A 25,948-nucleotide genomic window follows, 5' to 3' on the forward strand; every position below is an offset into this window, starting at 1 on the left:
CCGGAATTTCTTAAGATGAGATGCCAGTCCCCATGTTTGGTTCGGCCGCAACATAGCCTGGTACCCGATCTTCTCTCCACCTTCCCCAAGGGTAACAAGTACTCTAGAACCTTGCGAGTGATGTGGAAAGGGATCGTGTGCCCGAAATGCAAAAGATGCGTTGCAAGGACATATTGGAATGGCTGGGTCTGCCCGTTAGATGACTCCGGGTGTGGCTTTTCTCATTTTGGTACTCCGGATCCAGTCGAGTTAAGGGCAATCCTCTCCGAATTCGAGATGGGCGCAATTGGCCACAGATACCCAGCTAATAACAAGCTTCCGCACCGCCCGCGTATTGAATATCTACGAAATTACCGGTTGGATACGTTTGACTTGGGAATGGGCAATCTTCTAACCCATTTTGCTGCTAATAACACCGTTAATAGTCGCGAGGGCGGTCCGAACGATTTGTTCAGGGAGCTATGCATGGAAGATATAGGCCTGAGACGGCATAAGCTTCAACAGAGTGTCGGTAAGTGGGCCCAATAGTTCTTTTTTTCAGTGGTCAACTAGCCCTTTTGTGCTGCATATATCCGCTGATAGTTTGGGATTCAGTGAAAGAAACATTGACGTCGCACTTTGCCGTAAATTTTGTAAGTCGCCGTCTGTCCTGGTACCTTCTGGATGGTTCCTTACATTTGTCAGGGAATGCCCTACAAATATATAGTCGCGGTTGATTCCAAATCATTCAGCGAAACACCACCGTTCTTACTTAGAGCGCTTGGGCGTCTAACCTGGGCTGTTCGCAAAACGGTGCCGGCAGCAGAGTTTCAACAGCCCAACGAGCTCCTCACTCTGGGTTATTTTGAAAAGATGTCAATTGGAGTAAGTTCATCAAGGCTCATACATAGAATTTTGGTTTGGAGGTATCTAACCCACTTAGTACCACGATGATGGCGAGGACACACTAGGTCCAACTATCGTAACGCTGTCCCTCGGAGCCCCGGCGACCATGAACATCCGCCTGAAGCAGAAGTACTTTAAGATCCCGGAGGAAACGAAACAAAGGGTCGAACCTAACGATCTGATTCTGCCAAGCTGCTGCATGGAAGCTGAGCGACGCGAGTTAAAGGCACTCTACGATAGCAAGCAAATCACCTGCGCCGAATACTGGACCCGCCTTGGGGCTTTGCGATCTAGTAATAGGAGAAGGGAGGCGAGTCCCATCTGTTCCCTGGAACTCCATCATGGTGATATGATCGTCATGCACGGTGCCAATCTGCAAAAGTACTACGAGGTATGTGTATCCTCGAACGACCGGCCCATGATCGACAACTGACAATGGTGTAGCACTCTGTGATGCCGAACGGGGAGCTTCGATTTGCTCTAACGGCCAGATATGTCATCCCGGAAAAGCTGGCTGAAGAGGTACGGTGGAAGGGAGATTATACCCCGAGCTCGGAGTACGAATACGACGGCGATGACTAGTTAACGGCACACCGTACATACGAAGTACAGACCTCACTTATATACGCTTTGAAAGTTGGCCGTGGGAAAGTTTGGTCGGAGTCAGAAAGTTTGAATCTTTTGCCGCTTGGGTGCATCAATCTCTGGTGTTACGGATTATATAAGGATTGCATTTTTGGTGCTTTGAGCGATGGAGCTGGCTTGGTTTCTTGGGCACCCAGCTGTATTTATATATGTCACTGTCTACCATTATCCATATGAACCCGGACTGTCGTGAACTGCACTCCTTCCCAATGTAGCGAACGCTGAGTCAGCCGAGATTAGATAAGGAACTGCGGGGGTTAAGGCTGACTAAAGCCGGCGCTAAGCCGCTTTGAAGGAGGCTCCAACGCGACCGAACCTAAAGCGAACGTCCCAAGTCACAACCTCCCGTCACTTGTGGCCCGTCAGCCCCCTTGTCCGCCTGCTCATCGTCGTTCATGTCATTCGTTTGCGCTGCGATTTTCCCACTGGGATTCATTCTTTAGCCACAGCCCTCTATCTGCGCCGTGTTCTGTCTCCCCGCCCGAATCCGCCGTCACGAGCGTCTCTCCTCCCAACGGCATCCCCGAAGCGTTTCCCACTGTCTCGTTTTCGTTGCTTGGCATGGTCCCATCGATGTCGGACCCCTACACGCCCTCCACTTCCCCCAGAAAATTCTTTAGGGATTGCGTTTTGTCGGGATCCCGCCCTCTTTGAACGCTTGGATGCGTTTATAAGCCGATTTCATCGTTCATTGCGCCATGGCGTACCAAGACAATATCCCCCAGCGCTTCTACAGTCAGAGCAGCAGCTCTGGCTCTCAATCTCAGGTGCCATCGAGGTCGCAGTCGCACGCGCAGTATTCGTCTGTTTCTCAGCTCGGTCCCCAGCAGCACCAGGTGCCTTTGCGACGCACCCCGAGTTATCAGTCCGGTGACGACGCAGGTTATTTTCACGATCACCAGCCAGCCGTCGGCGGGAACGGCACGCACCAGGACCAGTCCGGCCGCACGGGGGAATATCCTGCCGTTGGTGGAACTGGCTCACAAAGAACACACAGCTCTAGACATTCTCAGTTCTCTGTTGGCAGTTCTCAGCACTCTGTGATGAGCCACGCGTCGTCGCACGGTTCGGCCATGTCGGGATATCAGCACCAATATCAACCGCCATCGTCAGCGTCTCCCAGCCAGCCTGCCTATAACCCGCAGCAATTCGCGCAGCCATCTCCTCCCACGTCGTCGCAGTCGAGCTATAACCCCCAAGCGTTTTCCGCGACTAGCATTCCACAGTACGCAAGCCAGGCCTATCAGCAGTATAATCCTGCCGTCTACCAATCGCCAACGGGTTCATACCAGTCGTCGCAGTCATCTCCAAATCCTCAATGGCAGACTCCCCAGACACCGCATCCCTACGCCCCTGCCTCACAATATCAGCCTCAGTTTCCTCAGCCGCAATCTACTGGCCAACCTCCGCCTCCTCCTCCTCGACCCCATGAGCCGTTATATAATACCTATCCACCTCTACAGATGCCCAGCTCTTCTGCAAATCCACCCCTAGGCTATTCATCGAGCATCTCCCAACATTTGGTAACGTCCCCTATTGCTACTCCCGCACCAGGATACTCTACGTTAGCCCCACCGCCTCCTCCCTCTGCGATTACTCCATCATATACACCGAACGATGCTTTCCAACACTCCCAGACTCATACTTCTTACTCGGTCGCCTCTCCATCTCAACATACCTCGCCGAATCCTCCTCCCCATGCCCCGAGCCCACAAGACACTATGCCAGGACTACCTCCCTATCGTCCCCTGAACGAGGAGCCCGCATTTAATAATCGACCGACATCACTTTCTATTTCATCTAGAATTTCCATGACGGACTCTGCCCCTATACCTCCAGTGCATCAAAGTCAGCCTTCATCGCCGCGACGTACAGACACGCTTACCCGTCACCCACAAGCACGTCCGTTACCAGGCCCGCCCAGTGAACAAAGGATCGGCCACGAGAATGTCAATGTGGCCTTCAACGGTGGAGTGGAAAATGAAATGAGCTACGAGGATATTATGAAAGAGGTGGAAGCGGCTGTCATGGAAGGAAGACCAGCAAGTACCAGGCGTCGCAGTTCACGTGCCAATCATTCCATCCAGCAGCAACCACCCATCCAGGAAGCCGATGAGGGTTTTGGCAGTCCGCGAAATTCGCAGCGAGTATCTCCGGATTTTACGCAAGGCCAAACTAACGGTCATGAAAATATCAGTTCGACTGGCACTGGACAATACGTCAATTACACAGCCTACAGCGATGATAGTGAAGCTGAAGCGGCTGCTGGCTTGGCAGCATTACAGATGGCCGAAGCGGAGGAAGCGGCTATACGCGCGAGGAGGAGTACGCAAACATCGATGACTGCTCCATATTCATCGCACAATGATCCTCCACTCTCTACTGCCGGAAATGCTGAATCGAGCAGCGATAGCGATTTTCATCGTCACGACATGGGGCTCTACGGCGGAGGCTATGATGCCCAGTTGCAATACGGATATTCTGGTAATGAACATCTTGCACCGACGTCTGAATCCCGCCACGATTCAAACGAGTTGTTGGAGGAGGAAGCAAACGGTTCGGATTATGAGTATCCGAATATTAATGACGAGTCTATTCACCCATTTCCCACATTGAACCCTATTGCGCGAGTGGATACCTTTGGTACTGGCGGCTTATCGGACCCGTCTCTTAATTCCAGGAGACTTAGTTTTGATGACGGTGATGAGACGCTTCTCTCGGCTAGGGTAGCCCAACAAAATTCCTTCAGTGCTACGCCAGAAGAAGGTGAACCTCAAGACCTCTTCTTTCACCCTGGAATGAGCTCACGCCCCTTGCCACCACCGCCCGTGAACACTCGATTAGCGTCACATCTCATACCTGCTGGGACTTATCGAAATCACGAACAAGCATATCAGGAGACGTATGATCAATATTCCCAGCCTCAGTATCCAGTTACACCGGAAGCGTTCGCCCAAGCCCACGCGGGATCTTCAACCGTTCCACGATCGACATCTTTTACTGGGCACACCACAACACCCCGTACTGACCCGATCATTCGGTCGAAAACTGATGCGGACAAGGTCAAAATCAAACAAGGTTATGACTCTTCCTCAATATCGAGCCCTTCGGTGCCCATAGACCTCCCGGCTATTCCTGCCGGCAGAAGGAAGAAATTCAACCCGGCGAAGCTCTCCTCTGAGCAATTCAAAAAATGCACGGAACCCTGGGCTCTAAGTGCTATCGTAGCTTGGGTAAAGGACCTGAGCGAGGATGAAACTGATTTAAAGCAACAAGCCGTTGTGGATGCGATTGTTGCGTTGTTTACACACAAAGTTCCTACGATGAACACTGCTGATGCTGAGACCCTCGGCGCACGCGTGGTAAAGGACATGTTTGAAGCTGGCGCTTTGATCCAAGATGAAGAGTGGGTCAAGTTTGGAACGGAAACGCTCTCTGGAGTTCTATGGCAAATTACCGGTCGAGGTTGCTACTCTTCTCGCCTTCATGATGTGGAAGCCGAACCCTTTGGCCGATGTTACTCTCACCATTGTATGAGGACATTGAAGAAGATTAATCTGCAATCTCAAATAATGGAACCTGAGAAGAAAGCTGAGGACTGGGCTACTTTCTACAAGATCGGAAAAGAAGTCTTCACAACACATTCAAAAAAGGAAATTGAACGCCAAAACAACTTACATGAAATTGTTACGACAGAAGACTCGTTCATTTCCCAATTGGATGTTGTACGAACGCTTTATCGGGATCGACTATCTGACTCGCAGCCCTCTATCATAAATCCTAAACGCCGCGATAAATTCTTGAAGGACGTCTTCGGTAAAGTTGATGAAATCAAGAGGGTCAACGAAAATCACTTACTTGCTCAGCTGAAATATCGTCAAAAGGAGCAGGGCCCCTTTATTGTTGGGTTTAGCGATATCTTCCGAGAATGGATACGAAAGGCTAAAGCAGCATATGTTGATTATGCAGCTACTTTCCCTACTGCGAATTACCTTGTCAGACGTGAAGCGGAAACCAATCTGCTCTTTAGGCAATTCTTGAACCAGGCGCGAGAGAATAAGATGTCGAACAGACTAACTTGGGATACTTATTTAAAAGCTCCTATCACACGGATCCAACGGTACACACTGCTTTTGTCTACAGTGCACAAGAACATGCCCAAGGATTGTGAGGAGAAGGCGAATTTGTGGCAAGCCATTGAGGAGATAAAGCTGGTAGCCATGGAATGCGATAATAAAGTAGGCGACATGTCCAAGAAAGTGAGCCTGAGAGAACTTGGCGCGAAATTGCAGTTGCGACCAGAAATGAAACAACTTGTGGAGCTCAATCTCGAGCACCTTGGTCGTGAAATCATTTATCAGGGTGATTTGCAACGGCCTAGGACGAAACGATTCAATTGGGTTGATACACGCGCCATTCTGTTCGACCATTATCTTGTTTTAGCGAAGATCGTAACCAACCGAGATGTCAGCAGGTCCGTCAAATACGAGACATATGATGTCTCCAAACTCCCAATTCCCATGGATCTACTGATTCTGGAGAGTTCGAACGATGATCCTGTGATGAAATCCTCCGTTAAGGGCATAACGACTATAGCCCCGCCTATCAAGCAGGGTACCGGACCTGGAACATTGAACCACACTAATACAAGCAGTTCAACCAGCTCTGGAGCTTCTGTCGGTTCTAATAAGACCATCGTGCCTAATTCCGCTATCGATGGCTCGTCCAAAGATGACAAGATACTTTATCCTTTCAAAATCAGACACCTTGGAAAACCAGACCTGTATATCTTGTACGCCAACTCGGCACAAAGCCGACGGGAATGGTGCGAGAAAATTATTGAAGCAAAGACGAAGCATGCTGCTTCTCTTTACGCCCAGAATGCGGAGCCCTTTAGATTACGTGTGCTATCTGATTCGGCCTTTGCTTACTCTGAGCTCGCAGTTGCCTCCAAGAGTGTAGTCATCAAGGATACACCATTAGATCGGGCCATTCAAGAAGTTGAAAGGCGATACGCCAACAATTTATCCCGCCCCCTACCGATTTGCCGGGCCTCAGTTAATTGTGCAACCGTATTCCAACAGCCGAACGGCCGCAAAATGTGTGCGGTTGGTACAGATTATGGTGTTTATATATCCGATTATGACGATCCTCGTGGTTGGACTAAGGTACAGCTTCCTGTGGACGAACTTTTGCAGATGCATTTTCTAATGTTTTGGACTAGGTAATTGGAATGCTAAGGGTGACTCAAATATCGGTGTTTGAGGAGTTCAATTTATTCCTTTTGATTGCTGATAAGTCACTAATCGCGTATCATCTCGACGCCATCTGCCCAGAGAGAGGTATGGCCGTTGCGCAAGGTGATTCACAACGCCGTGCCCCCCAAAAATTATCCGGCAATCGAGAAGTTGGTTTCTTTGCCGCTGGGCGGATGAAAGATCGTGCCCTCGTGTTTTATAAGAAGCGCGACGGGATCTCTTCGACGTTCAAGGTATTTATTTGCATCGATTTTGATTTCCCCGCTACCTTATACAGGTTTATTAATTTGGCTTTTAGGTGTTGGAACCTGTCCTTCAAAAGACATCCTCCGTGAAATCTCGCTTCTTGCGCAGAGGCCATACTGACTTTTTCCGTGATTATGATGAATTCTACATTCCTGCGGACAGTTATAGCATTAACTTATTCCATACATCTCTCGCCATTTCTACTTCCCGGGGGGTTGAGGTTCTCACTCTCGACAAAAAGCAGCCATGGTCGGTACCAAATCTTCGATCCGATCAGCCCGACGCTCAAGCGCCCCTTACACGTATCGCCAACCGGATTAAAGAACTTCGACCACTGGGAATGTTCCGTTTAAGCGACAGTGAGTTCTTAGTGGCTTTTGAAGAGTGTGCAGTCTACGTCAACAAGCATGGCGACGTAAGTCGCAGCGTGGTCATGGAGTTTGTCGGAAAAGCTCATTCTGCTTGTCTCTATGGGAAGTTCCTTATACTCTTTCACGACGACTTTGTCGAAATTCGTAATGCGATAAATGGCCGCTTGAGACAGGTCATTGCCGGGAAAGGTGTGAGCCTTTTAGATGACGGTGGAAATTGCAACAATAGTGTTGGGGGTTCAACCCAGTCGGCACTGGCATCGATGGCTGGTAGCTTTAACGAAGCTGCCTCTAATACAATTTCGTCGAACGGACTTGGCTTATCGACTGGCTTCAGTACCGTTCCCCGTACGGTGAAAATCTGCATGCAACACCCTGAACACGAGAGAAGCCAGATAGTGGTTGAGCTGGTGGAAAACGAGGGACAGAAAGATTAAACCAAAATTCAAATTCTTACAGTTATTATTTATGACTTCCAGCAGTCCCTATGGGTCATGGCAACAAAGATATGGGCGGGTGGCTGGTTATAACCTTTCGGACTTTTAGGTTGACTGTCCCCTGAAGGGAGGGTTGGATCCTGGGGGTGGATTTTTAATGACTTTGATATCTTCCATGACAATGGCTCATCCTTTCCCATTTCTTCTTTATTTGGACTGTGGCATCGCGGGTATGATGTATAGAGGGTGTGATGACAAAGAGCTATGTTTCAACTTTGATATTTGCCTCTTTTCACTTTTCTTGTGTGGATGTGCAGGATTTTTCAACTTCTCCTTTTAAATAATGCCTTATGTTGTGTTTATGATTCTTTCCATGGTTCTGTGGGTACATTTTCGATTCTTTCTTGCCTGTACCTTTGATTTGTTTTATACCTTCATTCAAATGGTTTTTATCACCCCGCTTTTTTAATTTGCTTTCTTTTTATGTGGCTGTAGGGTCTTTTGCTCTTGATCGCTCCGTCGCTCGTCTCCTCCCAACCCCAATATGGCGCGAAAAGAAGCAAAGCCTGAAATCACTCACCACGAGGCGATTGAAAAGAAAAAGGTCATGATCCCACTTCTAAGGTCGATGTACAAGACAGTCAATGCATTCAAGCGCTCTATCCCGAATAATGCCCTTGAACAACTGGGAATCAAATTGCTACCCTTGGACCTCGAGCCACCGCCCCCCAATAGTAACAACTATTATAAACCACTCCGTTAAAATGGGTACTCTAAGTCATTTACCTCCTTCTACCCTTTTGGGGATAGTGACGATGAGGATGACGAAGATAGGTCGGACAGTAATGATGATGTGCTGGTAAAGCTTTCGAATCTCTCAACCAAAATGGAATTGCTGTGGCACGATAATTCCCATCACACGCTTTGGCAGCGAGATTAGTGAGTCTCTTGATCTTGCGCGTTTCTTCCAAGTCTGCCATGGCTTTAATATCACAATTAGTTAACTAACCCTTCTCTGAACAGTGTTGTCCAATGCTACCGAGAAAAACCACACGTCAACCTGACTGAGTATGCTCAGTTGGATGGAGCAGAATACAGCTGGATCACAACCAATCGGATTCAAACAGTTTCTGAGAAGTATCCGCACTGCAAATGTGTAGTCGTACAGGATATAGAGCCCGACGAAGAGCTGAAACGGAGTGAAATTCTCCCAATTCTTGTTTTCATGCGTTGGAGAATGGGTCTGTATTATTACCAGCAACATGAAGTCTTTCCAGTGTGTTGATCCCATTTTCAATTCTTCTTTCCCTGATGTGAGACTTCTCCACAGGCTTCTGTGCTGACTTATCTATGATCCACGTAGGTTGAAGTCCTGTCCCTCTATGGTGGGCAGGCTCGCATCCTTATCCCCTCAACCGGAGGCGAGTGCCTTTTAGCGTAGTTTACTAGGGCAATATCACAATACAAAGATTATAGAAGCTGATTGGACAAAGTTTGTACAAGCTAGGAATTTGTATAATTGATTAGCTAATCTATCAAATTCATGCTGTCGATGGTGGCAGTGCTCATGAAGAACAGAATACCCCATCCTTTGCCTAGATTCTGCATAGAGATTTGTGGAATTTCGGATAGTTGATATTCTTGGATGATATAAAAGGACTGAACAATGTGTATAGGCTTGTCAGATCAATAGGCTGTGAGATTGAGGCTCCAAGAATAGGCTAGAGATTTCACTCCCCTCATACTTGACCCAGAGATCTCTTCTTGGCTGGCATGGTAGGCTGTATATCTCATATTTCATGTGGAAATTCATGTAGGGAGGTTTTTGCTCGGGAACCAAGTGTAGGATCCTAAATTTCATGTTAGCAACACGTCGCGTAGGCCTTGGGAGGTTGTTTTTAATGAGATTGCTAACCAATCAATTCCTTAGTATTTTAGTATGAAGCTCTATTGGCTATTGAACGCCATAAGAAACAAGTGCCTGTATTTGGCTGCCAAGCCGCTAAAAGGCACTCGCCTCCGGTTGAGGGGATAGGCTACTATGACGGAAAACACCTCTGGCATTCAAAAAAGTCCGATTTATGACATCCGTGGGAGCGAGGGCCTTAAGAATTGGGAACTGCTCATGCGGTGGTGGTTTAGTGACGCTGTAGGGGATACTACCCGCCTTCCATTCCCTCAAGATAGTATCAACGGCGTGCAGAATCTTGCTATGCGTCCCGCTCCTGCGCCTCAGGTAGGGAGTGGGCAGTGAATTCCGGCCGTGGGTTGAATGCTGGTTTTATTATTCTTTTTGAACCTGTTCTATGACTATATCTTTGGTCATCCTTTTGTATGTTAGGTAAATTCTGCTGATAAAGTGCAGCAGGTAGTCTTCATAGTCCCAGACTGCTGTTTGCTTTACCATCGTCTTTCTCAGTATTTTAAGCTCAGTGAAGCAGGTACTAATCTGTCATCTCATTATCTAACTGTGTACTGTACCCCATACTTCATTTCAATCGCGGCGCCCAGCCTTGCTGCTCATGGCCATACTGTGTAAGAATTCCATATCCAGAATCTACTGTATGTGTATGATGAAGTGCTTCTTGGTCTGTTCATCATGAATGTCATGCTGAGAGCGGAAGGAAACAAGCGTGAGAATGGAAGGACGGCAAGAGGTAAAGAAAAAAAAAAAGAAAAAAAGAAATGAGAAAAGGGGGGAAGATGACGGAAGAGAGGCAACGAGGGCGGCAAGCGCCCTCTCTCCAGGCTGGGCCACAGTCATTCTGTGAAGCCATCGCGTAAAGTTGACACGGGGAAGCGATGCAGTGAAGATAGAGCGCTAATCAGGACGCGGACAGGTCCAAAACTTCGTGTACAATACATAACTACATACATACATACGCACATCAACCATGCTAAGTAGGCAGTAGACCCAGCAATGGGATGGCTCTGAAAACCAATAAACCAAACTCCAAGACCAGATATAAACCCGCGCAAACCATTCGGGCCCCTAAGAATCGAACTCCACCTTATCCACCACAATACTCTCCGGCCTCTCCCCAGTATCCCCAGAAGCCGAGGAAGATGGCAACAACCTTTCCTTCTCATCCTTCTCCCTAACACTCATAACTTCCGCGCCTTCAAGAAGATCCCTATCCCTCTCTCTCGCCGCGTGCGTAGCTCTATTGTCTCTCCTCCGCTCATCATAACTAGCGCCATCGTCGTCCTCATCATCCTCGTCATCTTCGGTATTTCGGCTAAGCGCATTGCGCTCCATCTCACGCTGCGCTTCGTCCATCCGCTTCTTCACTTCAGCAGCCATGCGCATTCCGTCGGAAACGATGTTGTCTAAGACGCCGCGCAGGCCTTTATGGCCAGGTGGCACGATACCACCGGATGCACCTGCGACGGTAGTGGCACCCGTTGTTTTAGGGGGTGAGGTACGGGAAGAGCTGAGATTGGCGAAGGTGGTGAGGTTTGAAGAAAGGGACGTTGAGCGTGATGTGGGCGTTGGGCGATCGGACAGGTGGAATGATTGCGGGAAGAAATTTTCAAAGAATTGCTCAAGGAGCTCGTCGGCGAGAATTACCATACGGAATGTGGGGAGCGTGATATGGAGCGGATGGGCCGGATCAAGGGCGATATTTGCAGACTCAGAGGCGAGTTTCGAAGGCGAAAGTGGAGTATCCTGAGGGATTGCAATCGGTTGGGGTGAAGGAGGCGTATTGTTTGAAGTAGAGGGTGTAGGAGGTTCATTTTTATCATCGTCGTTCACGTCTATGAGATCATCTTCATCCTCGTCGTCGCCAATGCTGAATGCATCAAGCTTGGCTTCCGTCTCTGCAATATTGTCGCTTCCAGAACTATCTTGATTCTGAGGGTGGCTTGGGTCAGCGTACTCGAAACATCGCTGAATAAAATCGCTAACGCTACCCAAAAACTTTTCTTCGGGAGCTAGGTTTGTTCGCGATCGTTTTGGGGCTTGATCTGTCTCCTCCGCCTGGGTAGGATTCACAGTCCCTTCAAATCCCCGTCGAGACAGGAACAATAAAGCCTCAGACATCCGCAAGATGCCCTCTCTGTCTACCTGTCCAGTTCCATTGTCGTCGTAAAGATCAAAAAAGTAGTTTATCGTGCTCATAATGTCTCGAGACCCTTTTATGCGCGCCAGACCGTTAACTACGTTCTGTAGACTCAAAGCTTCACTCTCCTCGGTATGCCATTTGTTGTAAAGGCGTCGAACAAAGTCGTGATCGATCGGTTCAGGATAGTTACCCGAATCCAAGGACTTGATACTTCTCATACTAGAAGCACGATACGACCCTTTATCACGATCCGAGGTTGACTCTCTGAGTGACGAGCGTGGTGAGTCTGCAACTGCCCATCTTGCCGTGGCAGCTAAGAACTCCTGGAATCCTTCGTAGTCCATTTGGGTAGGGCTTGGACCAAGGCCGACGCGACCAACTTGGGCTTCCGCATTTGAGGCCAAGACAGAATAACGAGCAGCACTCTTCCTATACGCTCGATCCATTCGCTTTTTCTCTTCTTCTATCAGTCTCATTCGCTGTTGTCGATCGTATAAAACTTCATAAAAGCGGTCGTAAATCGCGCCTAAGTCGTCAACGCTCAACTTCTTACTCTCGGGGCCGAGATTCCGGATAGAAGTTCGTTTGGCAAAGCCTTCAATGCTGTCGAGAACGGCATCCTTATGCTTGGCCCTTTCCTCGGTGATAGTAGAGTGAGTAATTCCAGAGAACTCTTTGAAGGCAACAACCATGAGCTCCTGAAATCGAGTGATGGCACGTAATTTCGGATTTTCTGATCGAGGGTGAGCAGATTCATCGAGTCGCGAAAAGTAAGACTTGAGGATGGAGATAAAAGTCCCATCATCAGTGACATCAAGCAACTCTTCACCGTTTATTCGTAGTATTGCAAGGCCAACTTGGAACAAAACTTTTGGACCCTCGAGGAAAAACACATCTAGAACGCGAAAGGCAAACACAAGGGGCATTGAGTTGATATATAGAGAGAGGAACCAAGGGAGAGACACGACAGAGAGCTGAACATCTGAGCGCACTAAGTGCTCCCAGAGAATAGGCATCGTCTTTTCAACAAGCGATTCGAACACTTTTTGATCCAGCAATGTTCCATACATGGTGGTGGAATAATAGCCTGGAAGCAGGCGGTCGCATAATACAGATAGGAGGAAGAATGCCTGTGCTTCGGACATATAGCTATGGAAGTTAGTATGGAACATTAAGATAGGGTAGTGCGCTCTTACATCAACAAGGCTGCAACAACGATATTCATCGCCTGGCAATATCCAATTTCTTCGTTTACCCAGCTATAGGCGGTTAAAACTCTCCGCAGTCTCCCAATCCCTTCTTCGCTTTGAAACCCGGGGTATTCGGGTAAGCTGCGATTCAAATCTTTCTCAATCTCATCAATCGCGAGAGATTCGCGCCCAGAAAACTTGGAGAGGGTCTCTTCATAAAGATTTGGAGATCGGAGGCGCAGGTAGAAGGAACCGGAGGAAATTTCCCATATCTCACCCCGTAGCCGATTAGGAAGCCCAACACGAATAAGTTTGTGAAAGGTAGGCTGTCTTATTATTGTCGCGTTGCGGCCGTTCTCTTGATGATCCCAGGCTTTAGCAAAACGAATATAGCGGTCATTATATGTGGCATACCTCTGAAATATTCTCCCCACAACCTCATCTTGCTCCGGTCTCTTAGCTTGCGCGCATCACCAGGATATCTAAAGACCAAACCGAGCCCTGTGTCGGGAGGCTCTCGAGGTTGCTGCTCCGATTCAGCCTGGTCTTTGGGTTTTCCCACCCTTGAAGCCGTAAACATGTATTCAGAATGGCACTCTGAAATGACGCTTCGCAAACTATCCACTTCCTTCATGCTCTCCCTCAACCCCTTCTTCAAGCCGTTGCAAAAGCGTTCGCATGCCTGCCGACTGCCAACAAGATGCAGGGTAAATCTTTGCGCTGTGGCTTGCGAATCTTTACCGCTTCCCTTGACCAGCGCACCGTTCCATGTCGTCAGAGCGAGCGAAAATACGTGGCCAAGGCTATTCAGCCGTTCTACTCTCCGAATCGAACACAGCGGCAAGGTGAAGCCGTTCCCCGACGGACCAGTCCCATGTGTCTGTCCCGTAAACGCCGATGATGCGCCAAAGCTAGCGGAGGGTAGAAAGCTCGTAGGTTGCGTAGAAAAGCATAGGAATCGTTCGCTCAAATGCAGTTTTCCGGGATACGTATTTCCTGGTCGCCCCGCATCCCGAGTCCGCTCGCCTTGGGTAGAGCTAGACGTAGTCGAGGAGGAAGATGTGTAAGGCACAGGTAAAACAAGCTCTGCTGTGATCTCCTGAAGCGGGTTTTGGGAGTCGGGAAGGCGGAATTGTTGGCGGAACAGGGTTCCTTTGGAAGGATTGCCGTCAGATGTGGTGCTCGCAGCAAAGCCGAAGTTGGCGGCGTCTACAAGCGACTGGGCCTTTTGAACGAGAGACGAGAGCTGAAACATAGTCGCTGCAGTTCATTTATCAGGTATACAAAGTGGAGATGTATGGGTTTGCGATGGTTTCGGGCTGATTGTTTGCGATGGAGGGTAGTAGAAGCGGGAACTTGGGAGGCTCGTCACAGGCAAATGAGGCTCCGTGGCCGCATTGTAAGAATGCTGCAGGTGAAAACGAGCCAAAGCAAGCAAAAACTGCAGCAAAACTAATGCCTTTAGCCCATGCTTTGAAGATGTCTGTTCTGCGGAGCCAAATTGTCCAAGCCGCGCGCTTTTGCTATCAACCGTCAGGCGGAGCTCCCATGAGGCTTGGAAGGATGGAGCCGGCAATACGATGTTCCTTGCCGACCCTGTACCCCGGCCGGTCCCCGGTACTAGGTAGCCCTCATCGTTTACCCTGAAGAGACTGGATTCTACGCGAAGAGGAAATTCATTTTAGAAAGGCGATTAATTCATCGTCATACTTCATCTAACAGAGATATCACAAAATAGAAAAACTGTAGACAATAACTAACTAATGAGCGGCATAAACCGAAATCCTTGAACCAATAAGCAGAAAAATGCAAAACCACACCAGCAACCAAATTCAAATCAAATTCAAATCTTCCAATCGTCGATAATGCAGCGTCCGTCGTCCTCGACTTTAATATGTATTGTCACATTCTCCAGTAATGTGTAATGTGTAATTCCTTGATCAAATTACTCTTTTTCGGCGGGCAAGGTGATGTTTCCGTAATCTCCTTCATGATACTGAGGGGGGAGATCGGGTTGTTCATCCGCCATGAGTGCTTCCTTCTCAGGAATTTCTCCTTGCTCTTGATCGGCAATAGGCCTGGTGCGACGTCGATTGCAGTAGGCCCGAACGGCGGCAAAGCCACATGCAAGTTGGATACCAATAATGACGACACTAATAGTGGCGACGATGCCAATAAGTCCAGGAAGGAAGACTGTTTTTAAAACGTGGCAGAAGCGGTGAGCAAAGCTCATAGATTTATGTTGGCGATGAGAAGATCCGCCATGGGGTTTCATCTGGTGAGATGGGCGTTCGTGATGATGTGGACTGCCAACTCCGTGGGGCTTGCGATGGCATCCCTTTCCCTTGAACGAGAGTTTCTTTGCGGCACTAAGGGCTCGAACTTTGGCCGTGATAAAGAACGCACGGATACGAGCAAGAATAAGATGTTTCAGACATCTGCGGTTTCTTCGACACTGTCGCCACGATTTCCTTGGCATTGAAAGAATGTTGGCTTTGGCCGTGACAATAAGAAGATCGCCATTTGGAGATTGGATAATAGGCAGGTAGACAGTGGACACAGGCACTGGAAAGCCGGCGAGGTCAATGACGGTAAAGTGGAAAAGTAATAGGTTGGAGGCGGAGTCTCGGCCATCCACCACTTGGAACTCCAAGCCATATCCCATTTGGACTGGGGGAGAGACCTTCATATCCGACTGCCGATGAAGAACGCCTTGAAGAGAAGTTGGCCGGCGGACCATGGGAAAGATAGGTTGCTCATTCACGAAGAGAGTATTGCCCTTGGTGCTGAAATTAAGAGGCTGTAGATAAACGTCCAAGTTAGTAAATGAAATCGTTGATCCGGGCGACTGCAAAGGGGTTGACTTACCAGCCAGCTATCAAAAGCATCGTTAAATACTACAACTGAGCCTTCAGAAGTAGTTGGAAACGGGCATTCATGGCACTGTAGGTGCAAATTCAAATGATTTGAGCCGCCATGATGGACAGGGCCTTTGGTGTCTGGAACCACCAGGAAGGCAGCGGACTGAAGGGCCAACAGGCTTGCCGCAAACAAATTGGTCAGCATTTTGGCTGGTTGGAAATCCTAGAAATGGACGGTCATCAAAAAGACCAGTTTGAAGTCGTTGTCGTCAATAGAAAGGGAGAGGACGATAGATAAAGGCCGACTTTGTTGGCGATGCTGGTCCGATGGGGGGCTGTGAAACGGGCGATGATGAAACTCGAGGGGCCAGGTCGGGGTACTTTGCTTTTGCCTGCAACTTGGTTGCGTTGGAAGTACCGCTCGGACTTGTTGCTCGATTTGTTGATCCCCGTGATTTCCCGCCCAATCCGGAAATTCCAACCACAAACGCTCGACGGCGACGACAGACGAGGACGACGGACGCTGCAAAATCCACCACAAAAATCCTATAAAACACCCAGTCCCTCCTGGGCGCAACAGATATCGAAGTTTGTGACTTGTGTGCCCGAGGTTCCAATGCCCCAAGCTATCTAACTAGCTGCGGACAATGTGGCTTCAGCACCAATCCCGAAGGAGGGCCGATAGCCACGAGGACAAGCAAGGAACCCTGTTTCAAAATTTGCATCAACCATCATCCCAAAGCCCGGAGGCGGGACGACTGGTTATTCGTGCAAGAGAAGAGGCATTGGAACCCTCCAGCCCATGCCACAAGGGCGGGCCGGATGGACACACGTCGTCAAATGAATTAATAAAACCGGAATCCACCCGGGATCGTTGGGTGCAAAAAAATTGACAGCTGAGCTGTGACACCCTACCCAAGCATAACCCGGTCAACTTGCAGCCAGTTGCTGAGATCAAATCTCAGCTCCTCGAGCCAGGATGGCCAAGCAGACATGTCTCCCACGTCGGAAACGAGAGTATTGGCTTCGAGCCACATCTGCTGGTCATCACTGCGGCTCCAAAGCACAATGAATGCCCAAAGAAGCATCAAGAAAACAAGGACAAGTCCTCGCCACCATCTGCTTTTTGAGATGATCACTGGCTCTGTCTGCACCAGGCTGTCTTGCGTTTCGAGGGGCACTTCGGCTTCAGTCTGGGTCGAAGTCTCCAGAAGGGCGACTTCAACCGGCTCGACTGTCTGCGTCGACCCGTCAACATTGTCCACACACGTCTGCGTGGAGTTATCAACGAATTTCGGCAGAGACGCGTCCATGCCAGAAGGCTCATCAGCCATGGCAAAACCCACAGCGTCCGAAACACCTTCACTCTCCATCGAAACGAAGAGATTCCGTTCCACGGCTTGGTCGGCCTCCAGATCTCCAATGGTATCATTGTCCACCTCGCTTTGGTGCTGGTCTTCGGTCTCATCTTGCAAACGCTCAAGATGTTTGCCAGCAGAGGCGATCTCATCGAGTGTCTCCAGAATTTGAGACACCGATTCCTCGCCTGTTGTCAGCTCGGACTTGATTGGAGTATCTGGCTCCAAGCCGGTTCCTCCGACCTCATCGTGATTGTCGGCCAATCGTTCAGAAGCCACTGATGCCTGCTCGGACTCCTTGGGCTCGAGACAGCCTAAGAGATAGAGGTTTTCCTCTGCCAGGGTCCAGATCTCGTGCTCTAATCGATCTTGCAGATTCTGAGCGTCTCTGGCATCTTGTTCTGCTTCTTCGACGAGCGTCTCAGCTCGCTCGTCTGCCTGCAACTGCTGCGCCTCCATTTCCAACAGCAAATCCCTTTGCTTAGCGTCCAAGGAGAGAATCTCTTTCCGCAGACCGTTGATTTCTTGGGCTTTCGCCCGCAAAACCCGGTCCATGGCGAGAGACATCTCCCGGAAGTGGCAAAACTTCTCCGCTGTGGATATTGTGCTGTCGTCCAGCAACAAGTCGATGCGATCGGCGCTGAGGCCGTGGTTCTCGTCGGTGTACAATTCAAGAAAACTTGAATGGTACTGGAGTTGATACGACCAAGAAGACCATTGGCTGGATGCAGTTGGCTGGCCACGATTGGCGACGGGCCATCCCCGGTTCACGATTGTACCACTCTGAACTCCAGTTGCTGTCTGCCCACCGACGCTAACTGGAGTTTTTGCTGCTTCAATCCCCCCCTTTGCAGCAGCCCAACTGGATGCACCAAATCGGGTTGTCAGGTCGAAGATTCCCCTGCCCGTCTTTTGGATCAAACGGGTGGCGGCAGCTGGAGATGCCACCGCCGCGGGTTCTTGACCTGCCAAAGGTGTTGTCGGACCAGTTGGCTGCTGCTGTCCCGTTCTGTTGTTCTTGGCGGTCTGGGACTTGGGTGGAGCACTGCTGGTTGGTTGGCCTTGCGCAGTTGCTCCAGGGTTGCTGGAAGGGCGGCCGGGCATCGTTGCTCTCAGTCGAAGAGGAACTTGAGCAGCCGGTGCTGCTTGTTGACTGTTGCCGTTTCCTCTTCCGGCGGCCTGAGAGCTTTGGGGTGTCGCGGATTGACTGCCCCGTTTGACACCCGACCCTTCGGATTGATTGCGAGTGGTTGAGGTCGGATTCTGTCCTTGTTTCCTCCCCGATTGCTTTCCCTTGTTCCGGGAACCGTTGTTTTGTCGGTTTGGCGCCATTTCGTTGGTGTGCTTGAAAATTGTCAAGTCGTGATTAGACCCGAAGTCTTGTCGAACGACTTTTGAATGGCGAAACGGTTTAGCTATTCAACATGTTAGTCGATGTTTGAGACCCTGTAAGTAACGCACTGCTATGATATTGAACTTACCAAGGGTACTAAAAGGACAGGCAGTAAAACTGCGAGTCCACGCGTTCGAAAGTCGGTATTGGACACAAAGCCGGAGCTAAGTGACGACGAACAACGCGGGGTTGAAGTCGAATTTGATCACCGAAATTCGAAAAGTAACGTGAACTCGAAGGAGACAGATCCTTGAGGGCGAGAGAGTGCAAGAACAACAGAGGGGTTAAAATTGTCGAAGGTGGCGTTTGTTCTTGCGGTAAAGAAAAATTTGTCAACGATCTGTGAGGAAAGAAAGAAAAGAAAGAAAGAGGAAGAGAAGAAGAAAGTGAGAGAAATTTATAATGGCCTCAGATCACGCCCTCGCTTAGCTTCTGACTCAGATCGTGACTTTGTTTACATGGAGACTCGCAATCTTATAGGCTGCTGGGAGGCGCGTTGACGGGACTTTCCGTGCGGTAGAAACAGGTGGAATCCGGGTTGCGTAGCAACAACATATCTGGGTTCCTTGCTTTGGCCTGCTACAGGATTCTGATGTGTTCCTCAACGGGAGCGAATGATATTCGGGGGGTTGACTCTACATTCCATGATTTAGAAAAATCTTGAAAACGCTGCTTATGCCTGGAGATTACGTTGTCTCTATATGTATGCCATGGACAAGGCTTTGAGGGGACTTGCAAACCCGTCAACGGGAAGGGTGATGGGACCCCCTGAACGCGCCCTTATAAGGGTTCATTCAACGGCGCTTTTACAGGGACTGCTGCAGCCCAAAAATCTGGTTTCAAGCGCCCTAAGGCCCTTAAAGTGCGGTTTACTTTGTTAATATCCATATGCCATTGTTTTATGTGCTCCAAGGGCCAAAAGGCGGGATCTTTTGGGCTGCTCCCCATTGTGCTTTTCTCCTTGTTGTGGATGGTGAGGTCAAAGTTCCCGGATTAGGAAATATTGAGTCACGTGAGAGATGCCTTTCTTTCCCTTGAGGCGACACTTCATCATTGATATCAAGTAAAGGCATTGGAGAGCTTTAAGAGTTTTGTGCTGATGGCTAATAAAAAAGTGGTTTTCACATTGATTCAATTAATCTCATAAATCTGCCCCGCGAAGCATTTAAACAAAACTAGTGCCTAACCATTCCCCTGAGCGAACGTACTTTACTTGTCTTCAAATGACACAAGACCATTATCTCAAAGCTTTGCCTTCTTCATCCCTGATACGCCGGACACCACCTCATTCGAAAGAAGAAAGTCCGGATACTTGAACCCAACTGCAGACCTGCCGGGTTGGGTTCTCCAGGCGCCACCATCGACTATTCATTCCAGTGTTAGCACATCTTGGGGGCTACCTTGGGTGCATACATACCAACTACTGTAGAACCGGTGACATAATTCCCAGAATCAGAGAAGAGATACACCGTTGCGTCCGCAATCTCCTTGACAGTGCCATATCGTCCAATAGGGATGGAAGATTGGTCGGCCCCTTCCTTACTGAGACGTCGCATGCCCTATAAGAAACAAATTCCGTGATCAGCTTGAGTAAAGGACCACTTGATAGGTTGCTAGATGTACCTCAGTTTCCCCAATAGGTCCAGGGCTGATGATGTTAGAGGTGACTCCGAAAGGCCCGTACTCAATAGCAACATTGTTTGAAAGTGCATCCACACCGGCCTTGGCCACTGTAACGTGTGTCTGCAGTGGTAGGCCAGTATAGTGGAGTGTGGCACTGACAAAGATGATTCTTCCTCCGGTTCCGGTGGGCGATGCTGGGTGCGATCAGCGGCGAGTAGTGATGAGCTGGGCTGGATGTACTTACGGGTAACTCCGTCAGATTTATGGGTGGTAGCGGACTTTATCAAATGAGGCAGAGTCGCCTTCAACGTATTGTATGAACCGAGCACGTCAATGTCTATCACTGACTTGAAAGCATTGGCTGATAGTTGTTCGATCGAAGCCAGGAAGTTGCCTGCGGCCCCAGCACTATCATTGAATCATCAGTTCACTGATCGGAAGCTTTTGAGAGGTTAAATAGAGGCACTGCCGTACATCACAAAATCAATTCCACCAAGCTCCCTCACACACCGGTCAACGGCATTGTTTAAGCTGTCGATTCTTCTCACATCGATGGCACCGATGCCAATGACTTTAGATCCCGCACGGGCAGTTGCAATCTCTTTTGCCGCTTTCTCCGTCTTCTCGACATTGCGGCCCACGATGCAGGCGTTTGCGCCGAGATGGACCATGGCACGGACTTGGGCACTACAGATAGTACCCGCTCCGCCGGTACAGAAGATGACCTTGTTGTCTTGGGAACAGGTTAGGGGTTATCTCAGGGGTGACGAAGAGGCGGATTCGACATACTGAAGATACCATCCTTCCACACGTCGCTCAGGTAGGCAGACTTTGGTAGAGACATTTTGTTAGATATCTAGCGGGGATAAAGGTCGTGTAAGCAAAACTGAGGGATTGCTTTTGGAATATCGTAGTTATGACTCTGGCTTGAAACAGCTTTCGCGTTGTGCCGCCGTGTTTGAGTTCATCCGCTATGAACTGGCTGATGGGCCTCGGCCGGCAGTTCGTTCTCCAGAGCTTATTTACGACTCCGGAAATAGTAGCAGCTGGGATAATAACACTATTCCAATATACGTCGGACAGAACAATCTCAATTTATGGCAGAGAACCCGTTGATGCACATCGAGGAGGTGAACTTCCGCGCCGGTGGAGCTAACAAATTGGACCTCGGCGCAGCTGACGGCTGTATCAGGCGTAAACGGGACAGAGCTCTCACAACCGGAGAAGTCCTCTCAATCGCTACCGCTAGCATTATTGCGACGACAATCTACAGTGTATCCTATCTATAACTAAACCTGAAAAGGCCCTGAGACCGTCCTTGTCCCCGGTGAATGTAACCGTCTCTCCTCCAGCGTGTATTACATAAGCTAGCTAGCTAGCTAGTTAGTTAGTTAGTTAGTTACATAAGCCAAGAGCTACCATGACGACGTTGAGGGAAAAAAGCGACAGAAACACCAGCCGGTGGGTGTGTGTTCATTCTCCAGTGGCATCGTTGAACGGAAACTTGTATGTTATATATGACACAGTGTAATCGCAATCCCTGACCCCGATCTTGCGAAGCACTTGCCTTTTATATCTCCTTCAAATTCCGTTTGTGGCAAACGGACGCCATTTCTCCCTCTAGATACAAGCGACGCTCAGCTGGAAGCCTTGACCTGGACTGCGCACAACTTATATATCTCCCGTTATGGCTTGTCCGATTACTGTAGCCAAGTTCGTGGGAACTGTTTCTCTTGGCCTTTTGACCGTACGCCATCCCATTCCTACAAAGACCTAACCATTCCGCTAATCATGTCGCCTGCCATAGGGCCTGTCCTATTCCGTGTCTACCGTTACAATTCCTGCTCTGCAGCTTCTTCCCACCGCGAACGATGCAGCCCAAGTACTGAGAGACGTCCAGCTTCGCACCCGCAGACGGGTACTCACTCTATCAAACATCACCGCGGTTTCCCTCCTCGCGGCTTTCACACTCTCGTCCCCACGTCGAAAGCATCCCTATCTCGTCTGGACCAGTTTAGTAGCGCTTCTCGGTGGCACTGGGCTCGAATTCTGGTTTATACGCGATGCACTGTCCAGTAACTGCCTCTGCCCAGCGTCCTTCTGCGGTAGCGTCTCCGCTCTTCTTCTTCATCCCGATCTTGCACATTTTAGTTTCGGCTCTTTCATTGCGGCTCATCTTGGCTGCAGTAGAATCCAAGTGCAGAATGATAGAAGGCGTGAGGAGGAAGAGTCGAATGGCAATGGGAGCGAAATCGAGATCGTCGAGGAATCGGAAGCCGTCCCCACGCCCACAACCAGAGAACAGTCCGCCACCCCCGAACCAGCTGACATGAATGGTGAAAGTGTGAGGGCAGACATGGAAAAGGAACGGAAAATCCAGAAAATAAGAGCCTGGGTTGTTGGAGTTGCGTTCTCGATGGGCGTCGTTGGTATTTGGGGCGATGGCATCTAAAAAATAAGACATTCCAAGGTGATTATCGGCTTCCGCGGTATGGGAGCACGATAAGAAGCTGCAAAGGCCGTAATGGCCAGGCTTCCATTCACGGGCCCAAACCCACTTTACATTTCAACAGATCGCTTGGATTTCCACATTATTTTGAGTATAATTTTACTGATGATTAGCATATACGGGGAACGGGTAAATGGCTTTATTATACTCTGCTTTTATCGCAATGGTCCGAATCTTCTGCTCTCTACTCTTTCATTTCACATACAATGTCCTTTTTTTTTTCCCCTTCTTTTTACTTCTCAGAAAGCTGAGTGTAATTTTAGGACAAAAAAGCCTGTAAGGGGGAGGATTTTTGGCCTTTTTTTCTTTTCGTGTCCTTGTAGCTTATCGCCAAAAGCTCTTTGGGTGGTTTAGTTATGTGCTTCTATCCGTCCGACACATGTACAGAAAAGGGCTCTTTAATAACACTCATCAAATCGTGCTACATAGCTACCTGGCCAGACCTGATCTCTCTTACAGATGAAATGAAAAGCCCCTGCATATCGACCCACCCCGGGATGCAAGTGACAAGGTGTCGCCCGCAGAAAACACCGGTAAAGCGACAACAGCGCAAAGCAAAGAGTGGAAAAAAAATCACAGCTTCGAAGCCGGCAAGCCCTGCTGGATCTCTTTCTTCGCCTCCTCTCTCAGCAGCCTCTTCAAAATCTTCCCACTCGGGTTCTTCGGGATTGAATCTACAAACTTCACTCCCCCGGTCAAGGCCTTATATTTTGCCAACCTTGCCCCCGCATACTTCTTCACCTCCTCCTCCGTCAAGCTCTCCGCCTCTTTCACCGGCTGCCGCACCACGATTGCGCGAGGATGCTCGACCTTATCGTCTGTGGGGAACGTCACCCCGATGACCGCCGCGTCCATGATCAGCGGATGGGATAGCAGCACGGCTTCAATCTCTGGTGGAGCAACCTGGAACCCACGGACCTTGATAAGCTCCTTTTTGCGATCGACAATGTACCATTTTTTGCTTTTGCCGTCGCAATAGCCGATATCGCCGGTCTTGAAGAATCCTTCAGCGTCAAAGGACTCTGCGTTGGCGCGCGGGTTTTCAAAATAGCCAGATATGATTGTCGGGCCCCGGACGCAGATCTCGCCGCGGGTATCGTAGGCGGAAATGTTATTTCCCGCGTCGTCGATGAGTCTGTAAAAAGTTGGATATTAGTACGCTCTGAGAAAATGCTGCCGGATCGACCGGGAACTTACTTCATCTCAAGGCAAGCGATGGGCCGCCCTACGGAACCCGTGGTGTCATCCTCGGGCCAAACAAACCTAGTCGCTACGCACGAAGTTTCGGTCATTCCCCATACTTGAGTATATCTCCCGTCGTCGCCTAACAGGGCGCGGAATTGCCCTTGGACATGCTTATCCAGTGGGGCAGCGCCTACCGCGCCGTTCTTGACACTCTTGAGGAATGGCTGCTGGGACAAGGGAGATTTGACGATGGCAACAGCCATTGGGGGCACGGTTGAGACTTCGCTGACTTGATATTTTTGGGAAAACTTCAAATACGTTTCGAGGTCGAAACGGCGCATGACGTAGATGACGTGTCCGGCTCGGAGCGCGCTGGTGTGAGTCGATGGCACAGCGGAGGCATGAAACATCGGCACTGCCACAATCCGGGAAATCTGCAGAGAAGGAGGTTTAGACCCGGATTGCAACTTGATGTATTAGCTTTCATCTGCGAGCACCAACCTGATAAGGCACCGGAGCGACTTCAAAGAGCAGCTCGTGCTGCGCAATTAAATTATAGTGGCTGATAACAGCGGCTTTGGGAAGCCCAGTAGTCCCGCTGCTGAAAAGCCTTGCCGCAGTCGTGGATTTACATGTCTCCAAGTCATCGAATCGAACCCAGTCCTCCTCGCCGTGGTTCAGGAGGTCAGTCCAGGAGCGACGGCCCGCAGGCAACGGCCTGCCGTTAGTATTAAACACCCAAACCCTCGAGGATGAGACGTCGTTGTCTTTTGCCGCCAAAAGGACATTTTCCAGAATCTCGGGTTCAGAAATCACAAAGCTCACCCGGGCGGTTTTGATATGGTGCGCCAGCTCAAACTGAGTGTAGGCCGGGTTCGTGCCCGCAAAGACACCGCCAGCACCGATCACTGCAAGAAAGAGTATTGGATAATAGATCTGGCGCGCATTCAGTTAGTGCGAGTCAATGAGGCCGCAAGGAGATGTCCCAAGCATACGTCATTGAACGAATGGACATTGAGACAATCGCCCCTTTTGAACCCGTTTGCTCGCAGGCCAGCAATCAGCTTTCGAATCAACACTCGTGCTTGGTTACATGAAATCGACTCGGAGGGGTTGTGTGGATTGATGTATATCTGAAGGGGTATCAGCACTTGATTCTTTGCTCTCAAGCCGACAACAGGTAGAAGAAGGAACCACATACGGGCTTGTCTTGGTCGTATGGAGGGTTGTCAAAGATCCAAGAGAGGAGGTCTTTAGTCGGCAATGGCAAATACTCATCTGGTCTAAAAAAGTCCATCTTTGCGGCAGACATGCTTACATAGGCGGTATCGAAGTCAATATGCAATTGCTTGAGAGGATTAGCTCGAAATACTAGTCAACGCCAATTGACAAAGCCATCGAGGTTGGATGATGTGTTCTTCCCGAAAAGGCAGCCATTTCTCTGCCTATATTCCATCGAATATACGGCGCGCAAGGAGGGTTGGACAACCCCGCAGACGACCTTCGAGGTACGAGGCTGGTCGGCAGTTACTCAGGGGCCCAGATGCCAGTGGATGGCTGGGGGTTTCGGCTCTCAACGAAGCCTGAGCCGGGGACTATACTCGGCTGCGTTGCCACATGTTCCCCATCACTGCGGAGCATGCGGAGAGCAAGCTTGCTATGAGAGGCAGACAAGTCCAGATCGGGGTTGATATCAGAGCGGCAAGCTCTACAAAGGCCGCATGCTGGAGCAGTCCTGCTCTCAGTCGAGCTGTCTTCTGGCACTGGCAGAGCTGTACAAGTCACTCTTGATTTGGCCGAGGAACAAAGCGGAGGTTGCAGGGCCAAGGCGGGAAGAAAAGCCACCAATCACAGCAGGAAGACGACTAAATCCCCGACTGTGCGATTGGCTGATTAAGCCAACTGCCATCCTCCCCTTTG

General features: G+C 49.6%; 9 protein-coding genes across 9 annotated transcripts; 4 read left to right on the top strand and 5 right to left on the bottom strand.

The window, feature by feature from the left end:
• Nucleotides 1-852: 852 nt before the first annotated feature.
• On the top strand, nt 853-1,467 carry UREG_04263 (uncharacterized protein; the record flags this gene model as incomplete). The annotated part of the gene is made up of 3 exons (XM_002544700.1): nt 853-864; nt 923-1,276; nt 1,330-1,467. 3 exons carry the CDS (start codon nt 853-855, stop codon nt 1,465-1,467), a joined length of 504 nt encoding a protein of 167 aa, XP_002544746.1.
• A 761-nt stretch (nt 1,468-2,228) lies between these two features.
• On the top strand, nt 2,229-7,842 carry UREG_04264 (uncharacterized protein; the record flags this gene model as incomplete). The annotated part of the gene is made up of 3 exons (XM_002544701.1): nt 2,229-6,698; nt 6,755-7,021; nt 7,087-7,842. The coding sequence occupies 3 exons, from the start codon at nt 2,229-2,231 to the stop codon at nt 7,840-7,842; spliced, it is 5,493 nt and encodes a 1,830-aa protein (XP_002544747.1).
• Nucleotides 7,843-8,386: 544 nt separating this feature from the next.
• On the top strand, nt 8,387-9,283 carry UREG_04265 (uncharacterized protein; the record flags this gene model as incomplete). Its single annotated transcript, XM_002544702.1, has 4 exons — nt 8,387-8,466; nt 8,653-8,781; nt 8,866-9,118; nt 9,206-9,283. 4 exons carry the CDS (start codon nt 8,387-8,389, stop codon nt 9,281-9,283), a joined length of 540 nt encoding a protein of 179 aa, XP_002544748.1.
• Nucleotides 9,284-10,834: 1,551 nt separating this feature from the next.
• On the bottom strand, nt 10,835-14,354 carry UREG_04266 (uncharacterized protein; the record flags this gene model as incomplete). Its single annotated transcript, XM_002544703.1, has 3 exons — nt 10,835-13,058; nt 13,106-13,457; nt 13,514-14,354. 3 exons carry the CDS (start codon nt 14,352-14,354, stop codon nt 10,835-10,837), a joined length of 3,417 nt encoding a protein of 1,138 aa, XP_002544749.1.
• A 690-nt stretch (nt 14,355-15,044) lies between these two features.
• Nucleotides 15,045-16,165, bottom strand: UREG_04267 (uncharacterized protein; the record flags this gene model as incomplete). The annotated part of the gene is made up of 2 exons (XM_002544704.1): nt 15,045-15,899; nt 15,968-16,165. 2 exons carry the CDS (start codon nt 16,163-16,165, stop codon nt 15,045-15,047), a joined length of 1,053 nt encoding a protein of 350 aa, XP_002544750.1.
• A 706-nt stretch (nt 16,166-16,871) lies between these two features.
• UREG_04268 (uncharacterized protein) lies at nt 16,872-18,650 on the bottom strand (the record flags this gene model as incomplete). The annotated part of the gene is made up of 1 exon (XM_002544705.1): nt 16,872-18,650. One exon carries the CDS (start codon nt 18,648-18,650, stop codon nt 16,872-16,874), a length of 1,779 nt encoding a protein of 592 aa, XP_002544751.1.
• Nucleotides 18,651-19,953: 1,303 nt separating this feature from the next.
• UREG_04269 (sporulation protein SPS19) lies at nt 19,954-21,178 on the bottom strand (the record flags this gene model as incomplete). Its single annotated transcript, XM_002544706.1, has 6 exons — nt 19,954-20,075; nt 20,129-20,270; nt 20,335-20,528; nt 20,579-20,742; nt 20,845-21,067; nt 21,124-21,178. The coding sequence occupies 6 exons, from the start codon at nt 21,176-21,178 to the stop codon at nt 19,954-19,956; spliced, it is 900 nt and encodes a 299-aa protein (XP_002544752.1).
• Nucleotides 21,179-22,021: 843 nt separating this feature from the next.
• On the top strand, nt 22,022-22,786 carry UREG_04270 (uncharacterized protein; the record flags this gene model as incomplete). The annotated part of the gene is made up of 2 exons (XM_002544707.1): nt 22,022-22,081; nt 22,142-22,786. The coding sequence occupies 2 exons, from the start codon at nt 22,022-22,024 to the stop codon at nt 22,784-22,786; spliced, it is 705 nt and encodes a 234-aa protein (XP_002544753.1).
• A 630-nt stretch (nt 22,787-23,416) lies between these two features.
• On the bottom strand, nt 23,417-25,340 carry UREG_04271 (uncharacterized protein; the record flags this gene model as incomplete). Its single annotated transcript, XM_002544708.1, has 5 exons — nt 23,417-23,978; nt 24,041-24,462; nt 24,530-24,964; nt 25,024-25,161; nt 25,230-25,340. 5 exons carry the CDS (start codon nt 25,338-25,340, stop codon nt 23,417-23,419), a joined length of 1,668 nt encoding a protein of 555 aa, XP_002544754.1.
• Between the last annotated feature and the right edge of the window lie 608 nt (nt 25,341-25,948).

The sequence above is a fragment of the Uncinocarpus reesii genome, genomic scaffold (assembly GCF_000003515.1).
Source record: "Uncinocarpus reesii 1704 scaffold_2 genomic scaffold, whole genome shotgun sequence".
Lineage (NCBI taxonomy): Eukaryota > Fungi > Ascomycota > Eurotiomycetes > Onygenales > Onygenaceae > Uncinocarpus > Uncinocarpus reesii.